The 22,273-nt window shown below is 33.4% G+C and overlaps 1 protein-coding gene across 1 annotated transcript in view; it reads right to left on the bottom strand.

Annotated features, from left to right (window-relative positions):
* Positions 1-1,229: 1,229 nt before the first annotated feature.
* LOC143248917 (nose resistant to fluoxetine protein 6-like) overlaps positions 1,230-22,273 on the bottom strand; it is a 72,931-nt gene continuing 51,887 nt past the window's right edge. Inside the window, exons 8-15 of the mRNA XM_076497908.1 lie at positions 20,161-20,253; positions 17,154-17,319; positions 15,707-15,786; positions 7,600-7,722; positions 6,570-6,690; positions 4,214-4,400; positions 2,686-2,828; positions 1,230-1,726 (exon numbers count right to left, since the gene is read on the bottom strand). Coding sequence (XP_076354023.1) covers positions 1,460-1,726; positions 2,686-2,828; positions 4,214-4,400; positions 6,570-6,690; positions 7,600-7,722; positions 15,707-15,786; positions 17,154-17,319; positions 20,161-20,253 — 1,180 coding nt within the window. The 3' untranslated portion in view covers positions 1,230-1,459. The remainder of the gene's footprint in view (positions 1,727-2,685; positions 2,829-4,213; positions 4,401-6,569; positions 6,691-7,599; positions 7,723-15,706; positions 15,787-17,153; positions 17,320-20,160; positions 20,254-22,273) is intronic.

The raw sequence follows: 22,273 nt of genomic DNA, 5'->3' as shown, positions 1-22,273 counted from the left end.
CATTATTTATTAACTCTTTTAGTTAAATTTGAGTGTTTTGTTTTATACGACCAGGTAGTGAGGATGCTTGACTTGTGGCTTGAGGGTTCAAACCCACGTCACATCAAACATTCTCGCCCTTTCAGCCGTGGTGGTGTTATTATATTACGATAAATTCCACTGTTCGTTAATAAAAGAGTAGCCCAACAGTTGTTGGTAGGTAGTGATAATTATTTACTTTCCCTCTAGTCTTTCAGTGTTAAATTAGGGACGGCTAGCGCTGATAGCCCTCGAGTAGCTTTGTGCAAAACACAAATGAACAAAACATTGCATGTTGATCATTGTACATTAAACATTTTAATTAAATTCAAGTGTTTTATTTCATCAATAACATGTTGATCATTGTTCATTAAATATTTTGATTAAATTCGAGTGCATTTTTCATTCATTAAACCTTTTGATTAGATTGGAGTATTCGGTCAGAATAATTAATACTTTTAGTCTGATAAAAAAACTAAATATGTGATTCCATCCGTTTAACTATGACACACCTTAAATTGTTTCCCCTGTTCTGTTTCTTATCAGTTGATAAACCGAAGAAGTTAAGTGAACTTTTTACACACTTAATGTGCTTGTCGTTGAAATTTTAAAACAGGCTCATTTCTTTTGGACAATGAAGACTAATACAAACTATTTGATGTGAGAAGTATCTTCCTTTCGACAATGAAACAATAAATACAAATTAAAGTGATCTATATTATGCAAAGAATAATTATCTTAACTTCTTTCAATAGTCATTTTTGATGTTCTATTTAAGAGCAAGATGTGTGAAAGTACTTTAGTAGGTAGTTTTGCACGTTCTCCCAGTGGCTCAGCTGTAAGTTATATTTTAAACCAAGCAATCTAAAGTTTGTCCTAAATAGGTCTTATTTTATTATAGTGAGGAACAGTTATAGTTTAAATAAAGGAAGCTAAAATATGTACTAAATAAGTTCCATATTGTAATTAGGAAGAAGTATAATTTAAACCAAACAAACTTTCGAATGCCCATAATGTATATAAATTTATTCCACTATTTCTCTATGTGGTATGTGTGGATTTGAGGACTTTATAGTATGGTATCTTCAGTTACATTACACCTAAATTTGGAGCTAAAACAACGGTACTTCCTTAAATAATTACGCACTTTAATTTAGGTTAAGTTTTAAATTCTCCATTCAAGTACACCAGGATAAAAGTCACATTATATTGCTATTCACTGGGAATTTATTAATTCATGTGAGCCATTACATTGACACTCAATAGCATTTTTTATTTCATGTGAACTATTATATTTATACTCGGTTGGATGTCATTATTTCAGGTGAGGATTTCTATCGATACTCTGGTTTTATTATTTCAGGTGAGCAATGACAATGTTGCTTAGTAGGATTCATCACACATAAAGCTCAGATCAAATACATTAAAATGTCTTTCGTTACTAGTCATTAGCCAAGGAACCTTTACTGTTTAAATTATTAAATGCTTCTAACTTACAAGCTGTTTCTCCAAGTTCCATATGTTTAATATCAATTACCGATAAAGGGTGATTACTGTTATTTCCTCCATTATGCTGTTCTGAAATATCTGCCCTGAACTCTCTCTTATAAAATAAGTTTTCCATTAAAAAGAAAGGAGTCTCCACTGTTACGTAACAGATGAAAGCTACACCGAAAGTCACCAAGAGGTGTCCCAGGTAGGTGTATATCTGTAAATACAAAATGTATAGATATATCTCAAATTCTGATTGAAAAATTTCTCTACTCAGTGAGAAACACCCAGTTTTTACAGTTTCATGTAAGTTTAGAAATAAAACAAACTTAGAACTTCTAATAAATGTAGGTTTATTGGTTTAAATCAATCACCATCTTCTTCTACTCTCAACACGTTTTGATTATTCTGTGTGCTATTAAGTACAAAGGGCTATCTGTACTCTACCCACCACGGGTATTAAAACCCGGTTTCTAGCAGTATATTCGCTATGCCAGTCGGGAAGGGCTTTACTTAGTCCACGTCTTTTCGTCCTTTCTTTCGAAAATGCAGTAATTTTAATACCTTGAATTTACGTTCGTCACGTGTGTTTTGCTTTTCTTTCTCAATGTCCTACATTGTAGTTACAATCAGTCTTTATCTATAATATTATACAGCATTGTTATTGTTTTCTCACTTCACGTGACCATAATTAGTAAACAACTTTATATAAACTAAAAGTGGCCCACTTTAAATCATTAGTTTAAGCGTGATTACGATCAAAACATGATATCCGAAACGTTCTTAAATGTGTTGTGTATACGGTTATAAACAATAACATTAAAAACGTAATATGGTAAACTTACCTACACTGTTCCATTTAATATAGTTAGCATCAATTTTATAACGGTAGAGCTCAGCAACTTAACTAAAACAGATGGTCCCTACCGCGTAAGTTATTAGGCCTCCTACTTTTACTTACACACATTTTTAGTTACGATACGGCCTAAGCCACTAACCATTAGTAGAGTACGTGCGTTGTCCAGTTTCATGATTGGAACGTTATTCACGATTTCTCCCTGGTCTCATTTGCATTATTGCTTTTACTAATGATAGCGTTATATAAACTACATCGAAACGTTAACTTTATACAAACCATTTCAAGACACCAACGTCATAAAAAAAACAACAACATACCATATCGTAGTGGTCAAGGTAGAGTCGTTCCCTCATGTGCGCATTGTGAACCGTCATGACCAACGGGTGGAGCAGGTAAGCTAAAAAACTTAGTTTTCCTAGCGGAACAAAAAGCGACCACGAAAGGAACTGGTTGATAATACCTGAAAATTGGAAGAAAGTGCTTGTGTAAGTAATCAGTCCTCTGTACATCATGAAACTCACACTGAGAAACTTGTGTAAGTAATCAGTCCTGTGTGCATCATAAAACAAACACTGAGAAACTTGAGTAAGTAATCAGTTCTTATGTACGTCATAAAACTAGCTCTGAGAAACTTGAGTAAGTAAATTCCAATGCACATCATGAAACTAGCTCTGAGAAACTTGTGTAAGTAATCAGTCCTCTGTACATCATGAAACTCACACTGAGAAACTTGTGTAAGTAATCAGTCCTGTGTGCATCATAAAACAAACACTGAGAAACTTGAGTAAGTAATCAGTTCTTATGTACGTCATAAAACTAGCTCTGAGAAACTTGAGTAAGCAAATTCCAATGCACATCATGAAACTAGCTCTGAGAAACTTGTGTAAGTAATCAGTCCTCTGTACATCATAAAACTACTACAGAGAAACTTCAGTAAGTAATCAGTTCCTATGTACACCATAAAACTAATACTGAGAAACTTGAGTAAGTAATCAGTTCCTATGTACATCATAAAACTAATACTGAGAAACTTGAGTAAGTAATCAGTCCTCTGTACATCATGAAACTCACACTGAGAAACTTGTGTAAGTAATCAGTCCTGTGTGCATCATAAAACAAACACTGAGAAACTTGAGTAAGTAATCAGTTCTTATGTACGTCATAAAACTAGCTCTGAGAAACTTGAGTAAGTAAATTCCAATGCACATCATGAAACTAGCTCTGAGAAACTTGTGTAAGTAATCAGTCCTCTGTACATCATAAAACTACTACAGAGAAACTTCAGTAAGTAATCAGTTCCTATGTACACCATAAAACTAATACTGAGAAACTTGAGTAAGTAATCAGTTCCTATGTACATCATAAAACTAATACTGAGAAACTTGAGTAAGTAATCAGTTCCTATGTACATCATAAAACTAGCTCTGAGAAACTTGTGTAAGTAATCAGTCCTCCATACATCATAAAACTAATACAGAGAAACTTTGGTAAGTAATCAGTTCTTATGTACGTCATAAAACTAGCTCTGAGAAACTTGTGTAAGTAATCAGTCCTCTGTACATCATAAAACTACTACAGAGAAACTTCAGTAAGTAATCAGTTCCTATGTACATCATAAAACTAATACTGAGAAACTTGAGTAAGTAATCAGTTCCTATGTACATCATAAAACTAGCTCTGAGAAACTTGTGTAAGTAATCAGTCCTCCATACATCATAAAACTAATACAGAGAAACTTTGGTAAGTAATCAATTCCTATGTGTATGATAAAACTATCACTAAGACTTACGCATTAGAAATATAGAATACAAAAGTCAGACACACAAGTACTTTTTTTTATCTTACCTCCCTGACGAGTGACACACACAGTTACAATCCATCCAACCCCACAAGCCCAGACTGTCCTGTGAGCAGCCGAATACAAAGCAGCAACTATAGGTGTCGCAACAGTTCCACTTCTATATGGGTTAAGCCCGTAGATTACAGCAAGGATACACGATGTTGCAGAAAGCCATCCCAATACTAGAATTAGCTAAACATGAAAAACAAAAAGGTTCTCAAAGGTCTTCCAAATTGTCATTTTGTTTCAAATTTCATTTGACGACATTTTTGGCTGATAAATAAGTTGTGTAAAGATTATCCGGGTTATACCTAATATCAGAGAGTGTGACATGTTTATACACCAATCACTTGAATATTATAGCTAATATTTTTATTTGTTGCTATTTGTAATCAAAAAGTAAAACCATCTTTTAACGAGTTATGTTTCATGTTTAACAGAAAAATGTGCAAAAATAAAATTTCAGGTCTTTCTTTTGTCCATTCAAACCTAAGATACAGCGAACATGCCCTATTACGGGTCAGTGTTCATAAATTTACAAAAACAAAATATTCCCAACACTCAATCATCAAATATTTGTAACAAAACATCAGAGGTTATACTTGACCCTTCTAATTAAACTGGACCATTGCTGTTATTTTACTCTTAAAATAAATAACAAAACTTTTTGAATAAGAAGTTTAAATTGTTCTAAAGGCCCAGTAAATTATTTAAAAACAATATCATATTCATATGTTTCAGAAATAACTAGTTTGTCAATTGTTTGTTTATTGTTAAGCGCAAAACCACACAATGGGCTACCTCTACAGTGCCCACCGCCGTTATCGAAAACCAATTTTTTGCGGAGTAAACCATCAATTAATTTACAAAGCGATACTTCCTTACTAAGATATTCCAGAAACATATATTTTGAAAAAAAATGTCACAGTGTAAATATAGTGTCATTTGATTGGTTGTTCAGAGAGGCCTTGTTAGAGAGCTCTGGTTTGTCATGGGCACTATATAAGTACATTTAGTAAGCAAGCAGACATTAATATTATTGGTCGATCCACAAACGCATCAACAAAAACTCATCTAGATTTGATGACGAGGGACACACTTTGAGAAAGTGATAAAAGTTAGAGATAGCTTGAATGGGTAGCGAAGAAAACTTTGCTCTAAGTTTTACACAGTAACAAATGTATAACTTTTCGACTAGGTTTTTCTCATCATTAGGTGTACGTGGTTCATCTAGATGCAGATATATATACAGCATGAAATAAAGAAGTCATATGACTGGAATTGCTTAACGGATTAATAAATGTATCATGGGATTTCAGAGTGCTGGTTTAGATTAGGGTTGTATTTGTTCAATTACAAAATGTCCTGTGTTTTGCGTTTGTTGAGGTTTAGTTATTTGTTTAAAAGGACAGTGTTTTGTACAGATATACTGTGGCTTTTTGGGTTACGATGGTGATAGACCTGGGAGAGTTGTTATTTTTTATTGAGGTTGATGAATCTGGTTTCCAGATTTCTTTCGGTTTCTAAAACGCACCAATCTGGACATTCATTGCATGTTATTTTATAAATGACGTTGATATTGTGTGACTCTATATATAACTTTCATTTAGCAATGCTTTTAATTGAGAATTGGTGTTTTAAGTGTATTTGAAATTGATAGAAACTTTATGTTTAATGGCAAGCTTTGTCCAAGAGTAAATTGTTTTCGAATTGACATCAATAATGAATGGTAAATTGAATGCATGCTACGTTGTTATTGGTCGGTTATTAGTATCAACTTTTTTGAGAGTTGAGTTATTAGTGGAAACTTTCACACTATTACAACAACAGCGAAAGTCTCAAACTCACAAACAATATTAGTATAAACAAACCAACCAACAGTTAAACATTACACTGAATTTTACGATCACCAAGTACACGTAGTTTACTTATAGAAAACTGGAAACTAGATTCACAGAACATATTAAACAAACGATGCTTTCAAATATTGCAACTTATAAAACATAGATTTTTTTTAAAATCACTAATTTTAAACAATGAACAACAATTAAAAACCAAGTAATGTAAAATTAAATAACTCATTTCAATGCAACATACGCTCTCCTACTTTAAGTCAGCACCCTAATTAAACAACTAAGTAATTCCAGTCCCATGACTTTTTTATTTCACGCTGTACATATATATATTTCTATATCTGTGTAAACTAGTTGCAACTAATAATGGTGTCGAAACCTTTTCAGAATGTTACACCCTTTTCACTGTATTAAACTTGTAGTAATGTCTTCTACAATATCCAATCAAGAAATCTGCAAATTTACTCAGTCGTCGAAATATTTCTGTTTCCAGATGTGAAATACTTACTGGGCGAAACTTTAAGTTCTTATACTTCACCAGAAGAAATCCAAATGTTACTCCGACACAATAAGCTCCAACATGATGGAAAGGCTTAATATAAACTTTTGTTCCAAAATCGTAGAGGGAACTGAAAAAAAAGCACTACTATCTGTTAGAGAAGTCGCTAAAGATTGGGAAAGAAAAAAAACAAACCTAAAGTAAGGCTTAAAGTTCAGTAGTAAGAAAAACTATGAAATATCATGGTACATTTTTTAAGAATACGCTTATTTTCTAACACTATTATACATATTTCACTGTTGCACAATATATAAGGTTTTGTTTACCATACTATAAGTTTATTTGAAATTGTAATATACAGTGCTGGTACAAAATAAGTTTCGGTATAAATGTACAAGAACCATAGAAGCTATAGCTTTGCTAAAGGGCAGAAATATATACAAATATATGCTGAACACATTTATAAACAATCGACCAATGGTGACGTTTCATGATAAATTTGAAATGATATTTATTAATCATGTAACGCCATTAGGAATTGCAACTTAAATTGCAATTTTGATGTTACAATAGAACTAATACAACTCCGCAAAGTTGATAATTAAAACAAATGTCATACTAAACATTATATGATACATGTTTCTGAAGACATGATGTATATCATGTGCTCACCTGTCTCAAGTATCTTGGTAAAATGAACAAAGAGTTTTCAAATTTTGATTTGCTTTCTTCTGAATTCTTAACTCTTTGCATTGCCATCTGTAGTCGCTTTTGTGATTTATTTTTAAATGTTTCTATCCAGCAGGTTTACCATCACCTTTGTTTTGTGCTCAAACTTATTATTTTTCAGGCTTGTATGAAACAACGGTGCATTTTTTTACTATAATTCTTCACGTAGGTTACAATACACTTAATTCATTTTCAATTGATTCGAACATCTTGTGTCCACACAAAAAAATATTATTATGTGATACAAAGTTCAAGAAAAATTACAATGATTGTTTTACCACAAACTAATAAAAGTATGATAGGAAAACACCTTAAATCCATTACAGCGATCATGATAGTTGGAGGGTAGGCATTTTTATACACCAGGATACCAGTATAGGCTATTCCAATTAAAGCAATGCATCCGTTTAAAAGTAATCCCACCAGGTGCCACCTACAGAACAACAATAAAATAACATAAATTAAGTCGAGCAAAACTGTCTTTAGCTAACACTATATTTTAATTATAAGTGTAGGGGAAAAATGTCGGACAAGTATATTTTTAGATTTTTCCAAGAATACGAAAATATAACCATCACTCACAAACATAGGAACATTAGAAAAAAGTTATGTAAGTAGGTAAAAACTGATCAAACAAACCTTACTAAAATATAGGTCAACAGCACTCTAGAAGTACAGACAAAACAATGTACCTTATGTGGAATAGTTAGATATTTTCGAAAAATCGTAAACAGCAGTTATTATTAGTATGGCATACTAGGTGAGGCTTTTATTTTTAGATTTAAGAAACGGAAGTCTTAGTCTTAAATTTACACGAGTTAAAACATTTTGGTTGTTTTTCAAATTTCGCGCAAACCTACTCAAGGGTTATCTGCACTAGCCAACCCTAATTTAGCAATGTAAGACTAGAGGGAAGGCATGCAGTCATCACCACCCACCGCCAACTCTTGGACTATTCTTTTACCAACGAATAATAATGGGATTGACCCTCGGATTACGAGTCAAGTGCCTTAACAACCTGGCCATGTGGAACCATGACTAAAATTACATACTATTATCTACATGTAGCGATAATACGTTAATCTTTATTTATAACCACTGCTGACCCCAATATGACCCGTATACTCGGGAAATCAAAGGTTACTGCGTAAAGATTACCAAAATAATATGTGATATGCAAATTATGTCGACACCAGCGGGGTACTTCATTATGTAATATACAAAGGATGCCGCCTGAAGGCTACATAAATATTATGCCAAAACCTGAGAGTTAGGTAAACTATTGCGTAATGTGCAGATTCTTTCAGCACCAGGGGATTACATAACTATTATATAATATGCCGAGATCTAAGGATTACATGCCTGTTACATAATAGGCTCCAGAGGGCGCGGCTGTCTTAGGTTAATAATTCCACAAAGTGGCACCAGAAGGCACGTTTGTATGTGGAGCGCATATATAATTTGCGAGCTAACTATCAGAGAGTGATGTAAATAAATATGTCATCAACTTTACAGTAACAATCAAAGTCTTAAAATCAGTAATTTAACATTTATTATTAAGATATTAAATCTGCTATTTTAAACTCTAGTTTTTTATGAAGTTCGTAGTTTTCATTTACATATGGCCCGGCATGGCCTGGTGGGTTAATGCGTTCGACTCGTAATCTGAAAATTGCGGGTTCGAATTCCCGTTGCACCAAATATGCTCGCCCTTTCAGCCGTGGGGGCGTTATAATGTTACGGTCAATCCCATTATTCGTTGGTAAAAGAGTAGCCCAAGAGTTGGCGGTGGGTGGTGATGACTAGCTGCCTTCTCTCTAGTCTTACACTGCTAAATTAGGGACGGCTAGCGCAGATAGCCCTCGATTAGCTTTGCATGAAATTCAAAACAAACAAACAAACATTTACATATTTAATTGCGCACATCTTACAAAGACAGATGGTGTATCAAAAGGTAGGCAGGACTTCATACAGATATTAATTGGTAACAAATTAATGTGTGTAGTTTTCACTTATATATTTAACTGTACTACATGTGTTTTACAAACATATTTGGAATTATTAAGTAAGTACTGTGTTATAAAAGTTCTATAGTCATATGACAAATTGTGTTACGAAGAGTGGTGAGTGAAATATGTTCGAAAGAAAACACAGAGTGAAGCAGAAGCTTTATTCACTTCTCTTACTAAGATTACCCCTGCGGCACAGCGGGATCTCTGCGGAATAATACTGCTAAAAACCAGGTTTCGATACCCATGGTAGGCAAAGTACAGATAGCCGTTTGTGTAGCTTTGCACTTATCTTCAAACAAACATTACTAAGGTTAGTGATGTTAGGATGGATGGTGTTTGTATAAATGGATAGTTCAATTGGACGTTGAGCTTATCCTAGGGTTTTTCAACTTGTGATTGCATCATCAATATCTAGATTTTATTACATGTTCTAGAAAATTGAAAGTAAAACCATTATTTTAATAAGGCACACATGTATGAATTGATGATTGTAATATACCAGGCAACAAAAGTCTGGAGGAACCAGAAAGAAATAAAACTGATGTAGTACCTACAGCCATCACCAGAGCTCGTGAGAAAAACAGCACGCAAGGCATCAAGCCCTTGCAAGTCTCGAATGATAACATCCTGAATGTCGGTCTTGAGAGGTGAAGAAAGCTCAGAAGAAAGACCCTTTACCACAGAGAGTTTTGGACAGTATCCAGGTTAAAGTCGAGCTTAAGATAAAGGGACCTACAGAATAGAGAACCAAAATGAAGTTCTGTACTAGATCTATTAAGATAGTTCTACTGGAGGAATTAAAGTCATAGTACCAACAAAATACTGGACCCATGTGATAAAATTAGCTTGTGAGTCAATTATGGTGGGACACCTAGGAGCAAAAGAGATTACAGTGAGAATCATTAGCAACTTCCATTTGGTGGTGCTCATAAGAAACGTGACGAGGTTCTGTAGGTCATGTGACATCTGCCAAAGGACAGTATCTTGAGGGAAGTTAATCAAGGTCCCACTGAGTGAAATGCATTTCATAGTAGAGTTCTTCATCCAAGTAGATAAGGAATTGATCATACCACTATCACCTGTATCTGACAAAGGCAACCATTATATGCAGACAATAAGCTATTATAGAAGTGTTCTGCAGAATAGGCTTTCCAAAAGAAGTCTTGAGAGACAGATTGACTCAGTGTACCTCAGAATAGACGTAAGAAGTACAAAGTTGTCAGTTCGTTGACATCCAATACAATGTCAAACACAATGGAGTTTGTGAGAAAGTCAATGGAGTAGTAAAGAGTATGCTGAAGAAAGTGTTCCAGGAGAGATCATGTGATTGGGACAGGTACCCATAAACAGTATTATTTGCTTATCAGGAAGTCGCACAAACGAGTGCAGGATTTACAATCTCCAATTTACTGTAGAAAAGAACAGTAGAAGGATTGATGCAGATATTGAAAAAACTGTGGATAAGAGAAGAAGACTCAAAAGTGAGGAACACTAGTCCATATGTGTTAAACTTCAGAAACCGATTGAAGGAGACCTGCGAACTAGCTCAAGAAAGTTTGTATGTGGTTCAAGAAGGTGAGAAGCACTTTATAAGAAGAAAGTCTAGGATCGATGTTTCAAGGTTGGACAGTATGTTTTAGTTTCGTCACTGACAGACAACAACAAACTCATCCTGCAGTGAAAAGAACTTTCTGAAGTGTAAAAAATTATAAACAGAATGGACTACAAGGTAAAAGTAGAGAGGAAGACCAAGATATACTATGTTAGTATGTTCAAGTGGTAATGTAAGAGTGAAGAAAACCTAACAACTGCAGCAATTGAGGTGCAGATGGACATTGCAGATTTAGCCCTCAAAGATGTAGAACTAAATGACAATGACTTTGCCATAGAAGAAGAAAACCTACTTGATTTCAGACCATGAACTGGAGATGAGACATACAAAGAAGTAAACATCAGCGAAGAACTGATAGACAAGCAGAAGAAAGAACGAAAAGATTTACTAAGCCAGTATATGGGTATGCAAAGTAAAACAGACCTTGTGTAATACAAAATTTAGATCATGACCAAGGAACAGATGCGTTATATGATGATAAATCTGATTAGGAAAGACGTTAATGAAGTAGAGACAATATTGGAAGCTAGTGTTATCAAGTCTTTAAATTCAGTCCATTTTACCCCAATGGTAAACATGAAGAAGATGGATGGCTCAAACCATAGTCACAAAGTAGAGGGATGGCTCAAACCATAATCATAAAGTAGAGGGATGGCTCAAACCACTTCAGCATAGATTTCCCAAAGCTAAATCTTGTGACAAAATTTGACTCGAACCTATAGGCATCCCAGAGGCCATCATGGTAAAACTAAAGGCGGCCGAGTCCTTTACCTGGGTCGACCTCAATAAAGGTTATTGGTAGAATGCAATGGGGAGAGATTCTAAAAAGAACAGGACTTTTAACAACAGGTAGATGCTATCAGTTCAAGATAACGCTTTTTGAATTAGTAAACTCAGCACCAACGTTCAACTGCATGATGAAGGAAATGTTGCACAAAAACCACCAGCATTGAGAATTATATGGATGATAATCTGACCTACACAGCCAGATGGATAGACCACATGAAGAAACTCAAAAAACTGTTTAGATGAGTGAGAGCAGCAAGTCTAATCATCCGACAATCTAAATGCAATATTGATTATTCTGTGCTAGACTTTCTCGAACACAAGGTGGATGATTAACAGTTACTCATAGAAGAGGAGAAGCTAACCTGCACACAAAATGTACCACTGACCGACCTGAACAAGAAAGTCCAATTCAACAAGGTGAAGAGGAAACAACCACAGGAAATAGCATTCCAGAAGTTGAGGAAGAAATCACAAGTACATCCTTTGAAGCCAGATTTCAACAAAACTATTCAATGTTCAGGGTGATACATCAGAAATTGAAATTGGAACATAACTTTGGCAAGAACATGAAGATTTACTGTCTCATGTGATGCACATCAGTTAAAAAACTGTTAAGTAGTGAGAAGACCTACTATATGATAGAAAAAGAGTATCTGCCCATCATATTTGCCACCAAGATATTCAAGAACTACTTCTATGGAAAATAGTTCATCATCCAGATGAGCCATCAGCTTCTTTTATATATCCAATGATATAAAATCAACAGTGCAAGGATCATGACATGGGAATTATACCTCAATAATTATTGGTTCCACAGTGAGGCTATCAAGGGGATTGAAAATGTTGTTTCAGATTGTGAGCATAAACTAAGAATAATTTTCGTATACTGTTAAAAAAAGGTTTGTTTTAAATTCCGCGTCCCTAATTTAGCAGTGTAAGACTAGAGGGAAAGCAGCTAGTCATCACCACCTACCGCCAACTCTTGGGCTACTCTTTTACCAACGAATAGTGGGATTGATCGTCATGTTATAACGCCCCCACGGCTGAAAGGGCGAGCATGTATGGTGGGACGGGGATTCGAAACCGCGACCCTCGGATTACGAGTCGAATGTCTTAATCACCTTGCCATGTTGGTCCATAAAAAAAGGGAAATTATTGTAATTATAAAGAAGAATGCTTATTGTTAAATATACTCAAATATTTCAATTTATGTTTAATGCGAGCATTACAATTTAGATAGTTAATATAGCATGTGTGTCATATTTAGTTAGTTTTAGATAAGTGTTTACATAACTGTTTAAGAATCTTACCTTGTGTAGTTCAGTTGTTATGAATTAGCTATTTATTGCAATAGTGAGATCACATCATCGTGTTGTTAGAACTTTTTGAGTTCCTCCTTTGTATTTCTGAGTGTTATTGTATCAGAATATTTAGTATTGCATGGACTTTTATTGTTCTAGACTACTATCAAGGTATAAATTCTTGTGGACAAAATCATCATGAGTTCTATTTCTTGAGAACGTAATTGTGAGTTTAGCGACAGAGTGTGCCATGGCAATTTTTAAAGTGAAATTATCACAGAATGTATTGTTATAACAGATAATAAAATACTAGTTTGTCTTGTCAATTGAGTTATAATGTAACTGAACCAGTATGTGTAAACTGATGTAAAAGAGATAGTTTGTTATAGTCCTGGATACAACTATGATAACAAATAATGTAATGAACATTTGTATATACATGATTGATTTGTTTTTAAAATATTATTTTTTAAAAAGCAAATTGTGTTATTGTTTGTTTATAGCTGAAATTCTGCGTTTCCAGAATTGAGAATTTTAGAGTTTTCATAAGATGTAGGTTGGTTATTTTCACTATCCAATGGATTTAAGACTCGGGTAGATTAGTTAGCTTCTATTCGTTTCTGTCTAAAAGTTCCATGTGCTCATGTGCATGTATATGTAGGTCGCATGTAGTTTTATTAACATAAGTACAGGGTGTTCGGAAAGTCACTGTGCAGTTTTAAAAGCAGCGATAACAGCATTCATTCAGTCTATTTCAAGTCAGCAACTGATAGCTGTGTTTAAAAATAAAATAAAAAAGATCCCAGCCTGTATTGATGCCAACGGGGGTCACTTTCAACATTGTTTATAATTGTCATTCATATTTACCTCCTGTATTCTATATTGAAACATGTCTGCTAATAAATATATAAGTGCACAGTGACTTTCCGAACACCCTGTAGGCTTACATCTACCACAGGTGTATTTATATATGACCTACGTGCGCTTAGAAATGGGTGAAGTGTCTTTGATTTTAAACATGTTTTAAATTTTAAATGTTGACTTAAGCACTAAACGTAGCTTAATCTGTGGATAATATGCCTTGATTATTTTTTGTTTTATATTTGAATTTAAAACTTTGTTTACTCATGAAAGGAGTGATAAGCACTAATGGATAATTCGAGACGGTATATGGCCTCTTGATAGGCCCTGTTATATTTGTTTAAAATGTTCATGTGATAGAATGATATAAATTAAAGAGACAGTCATTACTTTGTACTATGTTATGATTTTTTTTTAATTTGAGAGTGAAGACAGAAATGGTCAGAACAAATATTAAACGTTCTATTAAAAAGATCTGGAACAAGGTTCTTTCGAAAAAGTCTGGTAAAAACTGTCGAAACAGACGTATAAGACATTAAATATTTTCCTACGGTAAACAGATGTGGCAAATAGATTGTTCACTTTGCTTACTTTGACATCTGAACAAGCTAAGTTATTGTTTTCTTCTATCTCATATGTAAAGTTTATAACTCGATGTCGTAAATTTGGGTGTTCTAAAAACTTCGTGGCTGGATCAGTGTTGTGAAAGGGCAGAAAAGTATCAACAACATACATTCTAAATAATATTTGTTTGCAATAATAATGGGAAAATTATCAAACCATTGACGTTCGTAATAACACAGAAAAATATCTGCAACAATCGTATCTAGAAGCCATCTCATCGTTACTCTGTCATCTGGTCATAAAGATGACAATTAAAAACAAAGTGGTTGTCCTTGAGGACCAACGTAAGAAGCTTTTACCATTTTTGTTGGTTAAAGTTGGATATTACTGAATAAGAATTCAAGTTGGCCATAATTAATTGGTTTGCACTATGGAGTTTAGGTATCTCTTTAGCAAATGAAATAAAGAAAGAGTATTTAATAGTGAATACGTTATCAGTTAAGTGAGCTTAATGCAGGTACTAGATATTTAGCAAGTTTGTAGGAGTGGGAAATTAGAGCAGACATAATAGCTTACAGAGGTAAATATTTTACGTGAAACTTAAAACAATCAATAACAAGGAATTTAAACTTTGTTCTGTCATTTAAAATGTCTTCCATTTGGGAGACATAATTAAACCTGTTTAAAATGACGACACTTGCACCTTTATCTCGACGGATAACGTTTCGATTACTAGTAGTTTATTTTAATACAGAAAACGCAGCTTGTGTGATTGGAGTGAGTGAACGAACCAGCGATCGAAACGTCATATCTGGCTTTGTGTTTTTTTGTAAACTTAATTTAGTGGATGGGACAGCTTAGATAAACTTTAGGTTTCATATATTAAAAAAAACAACATTGTCTTGCTGCGGACAAATTTTGTTGGTGTTCTTATATTATACCTCATTCAGTCATCGATTATTTGTTGTGAATCTGCTTTCATTATGCTAATGTTTTAACCTATAACAAATCATCTTTACAATGACTTAGTTTATGAACCGATAGTTATTAAAACTTCTTTATGGTAAAACTACAGCAAGTGTAATAACAACAAATTTACGTGTAAAATATGCCAGTGAAACTTGGATGTGTATATTACAAAAAAGATTAAGTATTAGTTCTCTAAGTGTTAGTTTTGTAGATATTAGCTGCACATTAAAATTATGGACATTCTTTTTAGAAAGCATACAGAAAACATTAGATTTTAAAAGGCTTTCTACAGATTTAGGTTTACAGTACCTGAACAACACCAGAAGGATGACTACAAAGACAACATGATATTGGACTGCTGCACTTTGGTACCAAGATTGCCGAATGCACTAGAAATACATTAAGTACTATTAATAACCTTCTACAGTAAATAAATACCAGTTGTTAATGTTACACCTTAATTTGCAATAAGAAATGTTTAAAAAATTTGGAACACTAATTCACTGAAAATCTCACTTCAAATTAGAATATATATATACATTAATTTGCTATTAATATTTATCTTTAATTAGCATATTATTATTAATTCAATTTCTACCTACTAAACGAGTTTTGCACTTCCAAAATAATTGAAGTAGGCAAACGAAAACGAAGATTTCAACATTTGAACTAAGTGTAAGGCCTAGCATAACCCAACAGTTAAGACGACCGACTCTCAACACGGTCACGAGTTAGCATTCTATCACAGTATATGTTCTTCCTTTGTGCTTCGGAACGTTATAATGTGACAATTAGAACAGGATCTGGATGGTGATGACAAGTTGGCTTCCCTCTAATTTATTACTTTCTTGGGAAAGGCTAGTGCAGATTGCTCTCAATAGCTTCACAAAAAAATTCAAAATAAACAAACTTAACCGTAAAACTTTAGCCAATTTATAATATTGACCATTCTCGTATATTTGTTATATTACTCATCATTTACTCTTGAACGAACAAAATATTGTAGTTTTTCACTCGACTCACTTAGAATATACTTTTATGGAATAATATTATCATTAGACTTGTAAGGTCACCTGAGGGTTAAGGTTTTTGAATCCCGTCCGCGAACATGCTTGCCTTTTTTAGCCATGCATGAGAGTGCTATAACGTGATAGTTAATTCCACTATTCGATGGCAAAAACTAGTTCAAGTTGACGGTGAGTTGTGTTAGCTTTTCCTCTAGTCTATCGTTTAAAAATTAGGGACAGTTAGCGCAAATAGGCCTCGAGTAACTTTGCGCGAAATTGAAAAGCAAGCAAACATCACGATTATTGATTATATCTACTTCTTTCTGTAAGACAACATTTAGTCGAAGTCAAAAACTGAGAATCGGTTATTTTAGTCTGTTTTGACGGGAAAATGTCGACATTCTCGTTTATATCAAAGCGAGTTTCTCTCAAAGGACAAGAATTAAAAGGTAAAAGACAAATTGCAAAGAAGGAGGTATTGTTTAATATAATTCACACTAAATATTTAAACATAAAATGTGGATAACATTGGAAGATGTGAGTTATGACTTACTTAGCCTAATATATGAATGCGTAATATATATATTAGTGAATGTAAATAATAAATTTTAAAGGCTATGTTCCAACATCGCCAGTAAGTGGTTTGCATTTCAAATAGCATAAACTTTTTCGTCTAATATTTGTTGGGCGACTTTTATATTTTACCACTGAATAGAGACGGTCACTTCTAAAAAGTACTGTTGTCTTACAATGTCATCCATGCTCCAGAAATTGTTGATATACAAAAGGTTTTTCCACCAACTATGTCGACAATTGTACACCATCTGGCTAGTAACCACGTGCCATAAAGGTCCACTTCCCAAAAGAGGCAGAAGAAAAACAAGCACCATACAAAAAGCATAGACTGGCGTTAATCTGATTGGACATGAAACAAAGATGGGTTTAAAATACAGTGCACAGATTAATTAACATCAAAACTCAAAACAAAATTAAAATTCATATAATTAATAAATTAAGTGTAGATTGCGTTTTTTCGTTATAAAAACAGATACGGAATAACGTAATCATTTTAATATATACTGAACAATTAAAACTTATTAAATTTCAATCAAATGAGCAAACCCTCAACAAGTCTATATTTAATACTTACTTAAGCCAGCATTAAACAAATGTATTTGATACAGATAATTCATTTAAAAATATAAATATTAAAGAGATCCTGAAAAAAGACAAACCATCCTGAGTATTGAACACAGCTTGCGAAAGAAGTTACCCATCTTGAATGTGAAAAAGCGACTCCAAGAGAGATGGCTTGTAAGACTATAGTAGCTTAATTACTTATTAGACTGTGAATGGCCAAGTCATACTTTATTCATATGTTCTCGTCTCTATTGGCCTTTGCTAAGATTTTAAATTAGAATGGAGAGTAATGTCACGTTTTCCTAGGACATGTTTTTAATATATTTAATAATGAATCTTAGTTTATCATATTCTAAGTCTGTTCAGAAATTTTCTTGTAGTGGATTGATCCAATATAGCCTCGCTGAAAACAGGAAGAAGTAAATTTATAAACAAAAAAACAACAAAAAACTGTTGGTGACAATCAGATTTTAAAATACACCTTGGCTGTATCTGCAGATTTACTTACTGATAACGTATTTTAAACTGATTTTTAATAATTAATTAATGTTTATTCATGTAAGATATGATGATAACAATAGATTATTTAGGAACTTCAGATGCACATAATTTACCACAGTTTCACTTAGTTAAATAATTACGAAATATTCTATTTATGATATGAATGGGAAAATAACTTTCACATAAGAATTCTTTCATGTTGTTAAGTCCTTTATGTGAAACCTCATACGTGTTAGTTGTCTTATATCGATGAATTAAAGTATGACTAAATTTTCATTACATTATTTGGGAGAAATCTTGCAAAGTGTCAAGAAATGTTTGGTTTCTCTGTGTATTTGTATGTAACAATTCAACATCAAAGTTGGTACAATGACCTTCATCTGTTTGGTTTCATTAGAAAAATCAAAACTATTTTTCAGTGTGTATTAGTAACAATAATTTGTTTTTCAGGAATTTGACTAGAAAACCGGTTACAACATGGTTATAAGTTTCGATGCTAGAAACTAAAGTACATCCTTTCCCTATGAAATTTAAGTAGACCACAAAAAAAAAAACAACTACTGGATGACTATCTGATGGTTTAATATTCAAATTCTGCTGTTCGTATTATCTATTCATCAGTTCTTTTAGGTGCCTCTACAATTCTATTTCCTTTGTATCAGTGGCGCCATGATACATATTTACAAACGTGTTTGAATCACACTCAACAGAGTAGTATATAGTCCACCGTGAAATATCAAGAAATTCACGAACTTTCATTTCTCAACAGTTTGATCAATAATAATAATGATGAAGTTCAATGTGAAGTGTACCACGATTTTACTTTAATTGTGTGATATTTATTTCAAATATTTTAATGAAAATCCAGTCAAATTTCAACCCATCGATAAACGATATCTAGCACGTATGAGAGATTGAATAAAAGAATTAATAAGATCAGACAATTCTTATATTAAAATTATTGTCCCTTTAATATCACAAACTAAAGATTTAGAAATTATTTAAATTGACGAAACTATAGCAAATCCTGCATAAATTAAAATTCTAAATATCATAGATTTTATCTAACCATACATGGGAAAACATTCTTAAATCATTAAAAATCAGTTAAAAAACCTAAGTTGAAATGTTTTCTTCAGACACAGCTATCAAGTGTTTGTTTGGTTTGAATTTGGTGCAAAGCTACACGAGGGCTATCTGCGCTAGCCGTCCCTAATATACCAGTGTAAAGCTAGAGGGAAGGCAGTTAGTCATAACCACCCACCGCCAACTCTTGGGCTACTCTTTTACCTACGAATAGTGAGGTTGACCGTCATATTATAACGCCCCTACGGCTGAAAGGGTGATCATGTTTAGTGTGACGAGGATTCGAACCCGCGCCCCTGGGATTGTGAGTCGAGTGCCTTAGCCGCCTAACCATACCGGGTCTAAAGTGTTTCTTTAAACCTTATTGTCGACTACCGTTTTGCTAGATTTAAGGAACAGGTTCCTGCTTTATAATAATCGAATGTATTTTATAAATCTATTTGACCCTGCTGTCAACAATACTACATTTGGCCTGCTAAAAGAAAATTCTTAAAATATGCTAAAAGTTAAAAAGTATGCTAACTTAAGATCCCCTATCAAGTCAAGTATTCTGGAACATACCACATGAAAATGTCATGTTTTCGACCCTTTTAATTTTTTTTAAGGGTAAATGATGAACGGAGCCGCAGCATAATAAAAACTCTGATTATGCAAAAACTGAGGTCAGAGGTTAAGTAAGCTGTTTTTTTTTTAGTTTTATAAAATATAGTCGTCGACTTATACTCGAGTAATTATTAAAAGGAAATTCTTAAGGAACTAGGCTATCTTCAATAAACGAATAATGCTATACATTATCATTTCAAAAATATATTTCTTCAATAATGAAATCGAATACTATTAGAAATATTCTTACGATGGCTATGATACGCATGTGCATTAGTAACGGGTCTTAAAAAGCAATAACAAATAACAATAATAAACACAAGTTATTACATATTGTTACTTAAAAGTTATAAACATTATTACTTGTGTATGGTATCTAGAAAAGCTTTCTTTTTTCTGTCAGAAATACTTAAAAAATATTTATACCTCCAGTATCTGTGAAGATACATTTTCAGAATATTCAAGCAACCGTTTCGGCTCTGCAAACGTTTCCAGTTCGAATATACTAATAAAAGTCCACTGAAAATAAAAAAAGTACAATTCAAGAAAATGTTATTAATCGTATTGAGGTACATGTAGACATAACTTTTTCAAATATTTGAAAATCACAAAATAAACTCATATTATCTGGTAAATCTCGGTGGCTGAAATGTTTGTAACAATTGCAAAAAATGTTTGATACAGACACAAGTTCATGACATGAAAAACATACAGGTGTAAATCCGATAGTGAAGGCCAGGGCGCCTTGAAATTATCCAGTCCGTCATTATTAGTGTCCTAAAAATCGCAACCAATGTTTAGCTTCAGTATAAGAAGAAAAAAACGTTTACTAATTATGATAATAGTTTGATATTTTCTCCTAGAGATATTAAGTAGGATTATAGAATAATTATTTAGGCTTGTGAAACGTGCTGACTGTTTACTCCTGTGTTTCCCTGTCATCATGATATGCCATACTACCCTTCATTTAGCCGATTATTGACTCCTGTGTTCCCTGCCATTATGATATGTTATGTTACCCTTCATTTAACTGACTAGTGACTTTTGTGTTCCCTGCCATTAAGATGCGTCATGCTACCCTTCATTTAACTGACTAGTGACTTTTGTGTTCCCTGCCATTATGATATGTTATGTTACCCTTCATTCAACTGACTAGTGACTCCTATGTTTCCTTATCATTATGAAGTGTTATGCTAATCCGCATTTAGCGGTGAATTTCCTAATTAATAAGAAACCATTTCTTTGTCCCCACTCGACTAATGAGGAACATGCATAGGTAAGTGGTGCTGTGTGGTGTGAATAGAGGTTGGTAGCTGTGTAGTGTCAATGTAGGTAGGTAGTCGCACGTGTGTAGTGTAAATGTAGGTAGATAACTGTAAAATGTGATTGTAGGTAAGTAGTCACATGTGTGTAGTGTAAATGTAGGTAAATAACTGTGAAGTGTGATTGTAGGTAAGTAGTCACATGTATGTAGTGTGAATGTAGGTAGATAACTGTGAAGTGTGATTGTAGGTAAGTAGTCACATGTGTGTAGTGTGAATGTAGATAGGTAGTCGCACGTGTGTAGTGTGAATGTAGATAGGTAGTCGCACGTGTGTAGTGTAAATGTAGGTAGATAACTGTGAAGTGTGATTGTAGCTAAGTAGTCACATGTGTGTAGTGTGAATGTAGGTAGATAACTGTCAAGTGTGATTGTAGGTAAGTAGTCACATGTGTGTAGTGTGAATGTAGGTAGATAACTGTCAAGTGTGATTGTAGGTAAGTAGTCACATGTGTGTAGTGTAAATGTAGGTAGATAACTGTGACGTGTGATTGTAGCTAAGTAGTCACATGTGTGTAGTGTGAATTTAGGTAGATAACTGTGAAGTGTGATTGAAAGTAAGTAGTCACATGTGTGTAGTGTGAATGTAAATAGGTAGCTACACGAATATTGACTTCATTCTCCAGACTGTGATTCTTTCATTTTTTATTAAATACGATCCCAAAGTTTATCAACGGCTATACTAGTGTAATGTCTCTATGTGTATCATTCAAAAGAAATATTGTTAATGGCTATACTAGTGTAATGTCTCTATGTGTATCATTCAAAAGAAATATTGTTAATGGCTATACTAGTGTAATGTCTCTATGTGTATCACTCAAGAGAAATATTGTTAATGGCTATACTAGTGTAATGTCTCTATGTGTATCACTCAAGAGAAATATTGTTAATGGCTATACTAGTGTAATGTCTCTATGTGTATCATTCAAAAGAAATATTGTTAATGGCTATACTAGTGTAATGTCTCTATGTGTATCATTCAAAAGAAATATTGTTAATGGCTATACTAGTGTAATGTCTCTATGTGTATCATTCAAAAGAAATATTGTTAATGGCTATACTAGTGTAATGTCTCTATGTGTATCATTCAAAGAAATATTGTTAATGGCTATACTAGTGTAATGTCTCTATGTGTATCATTCAAAAGAAATATTGTTAATGGCTATACTAGTGTAATGTCTCTATGTGTATCATTCAAGAGAAATATTGTTAATGGCT

The sequence above is a fragment of the Tachypleus tridentatus genome, chromosome 4 (assembly GCF_004210375.1).
Source record: "Tachypleus tridentatus isolate NWPU-2018 chromosome 4, ASM421037v1, whole genome shotgun sequence".
In the NCBI taxonomy this organism is placed as follows: Eukaryota; Metazoa; Arthropoda; class Merostomata; order Xiphosura; family Limulidae; genus Tachypleus; species Tachypleus tridentatus.
Note: the sequence above shows the minus strand (reverse complement) of the source record. Positions and strands in the feature narration are given on the sequence as shown.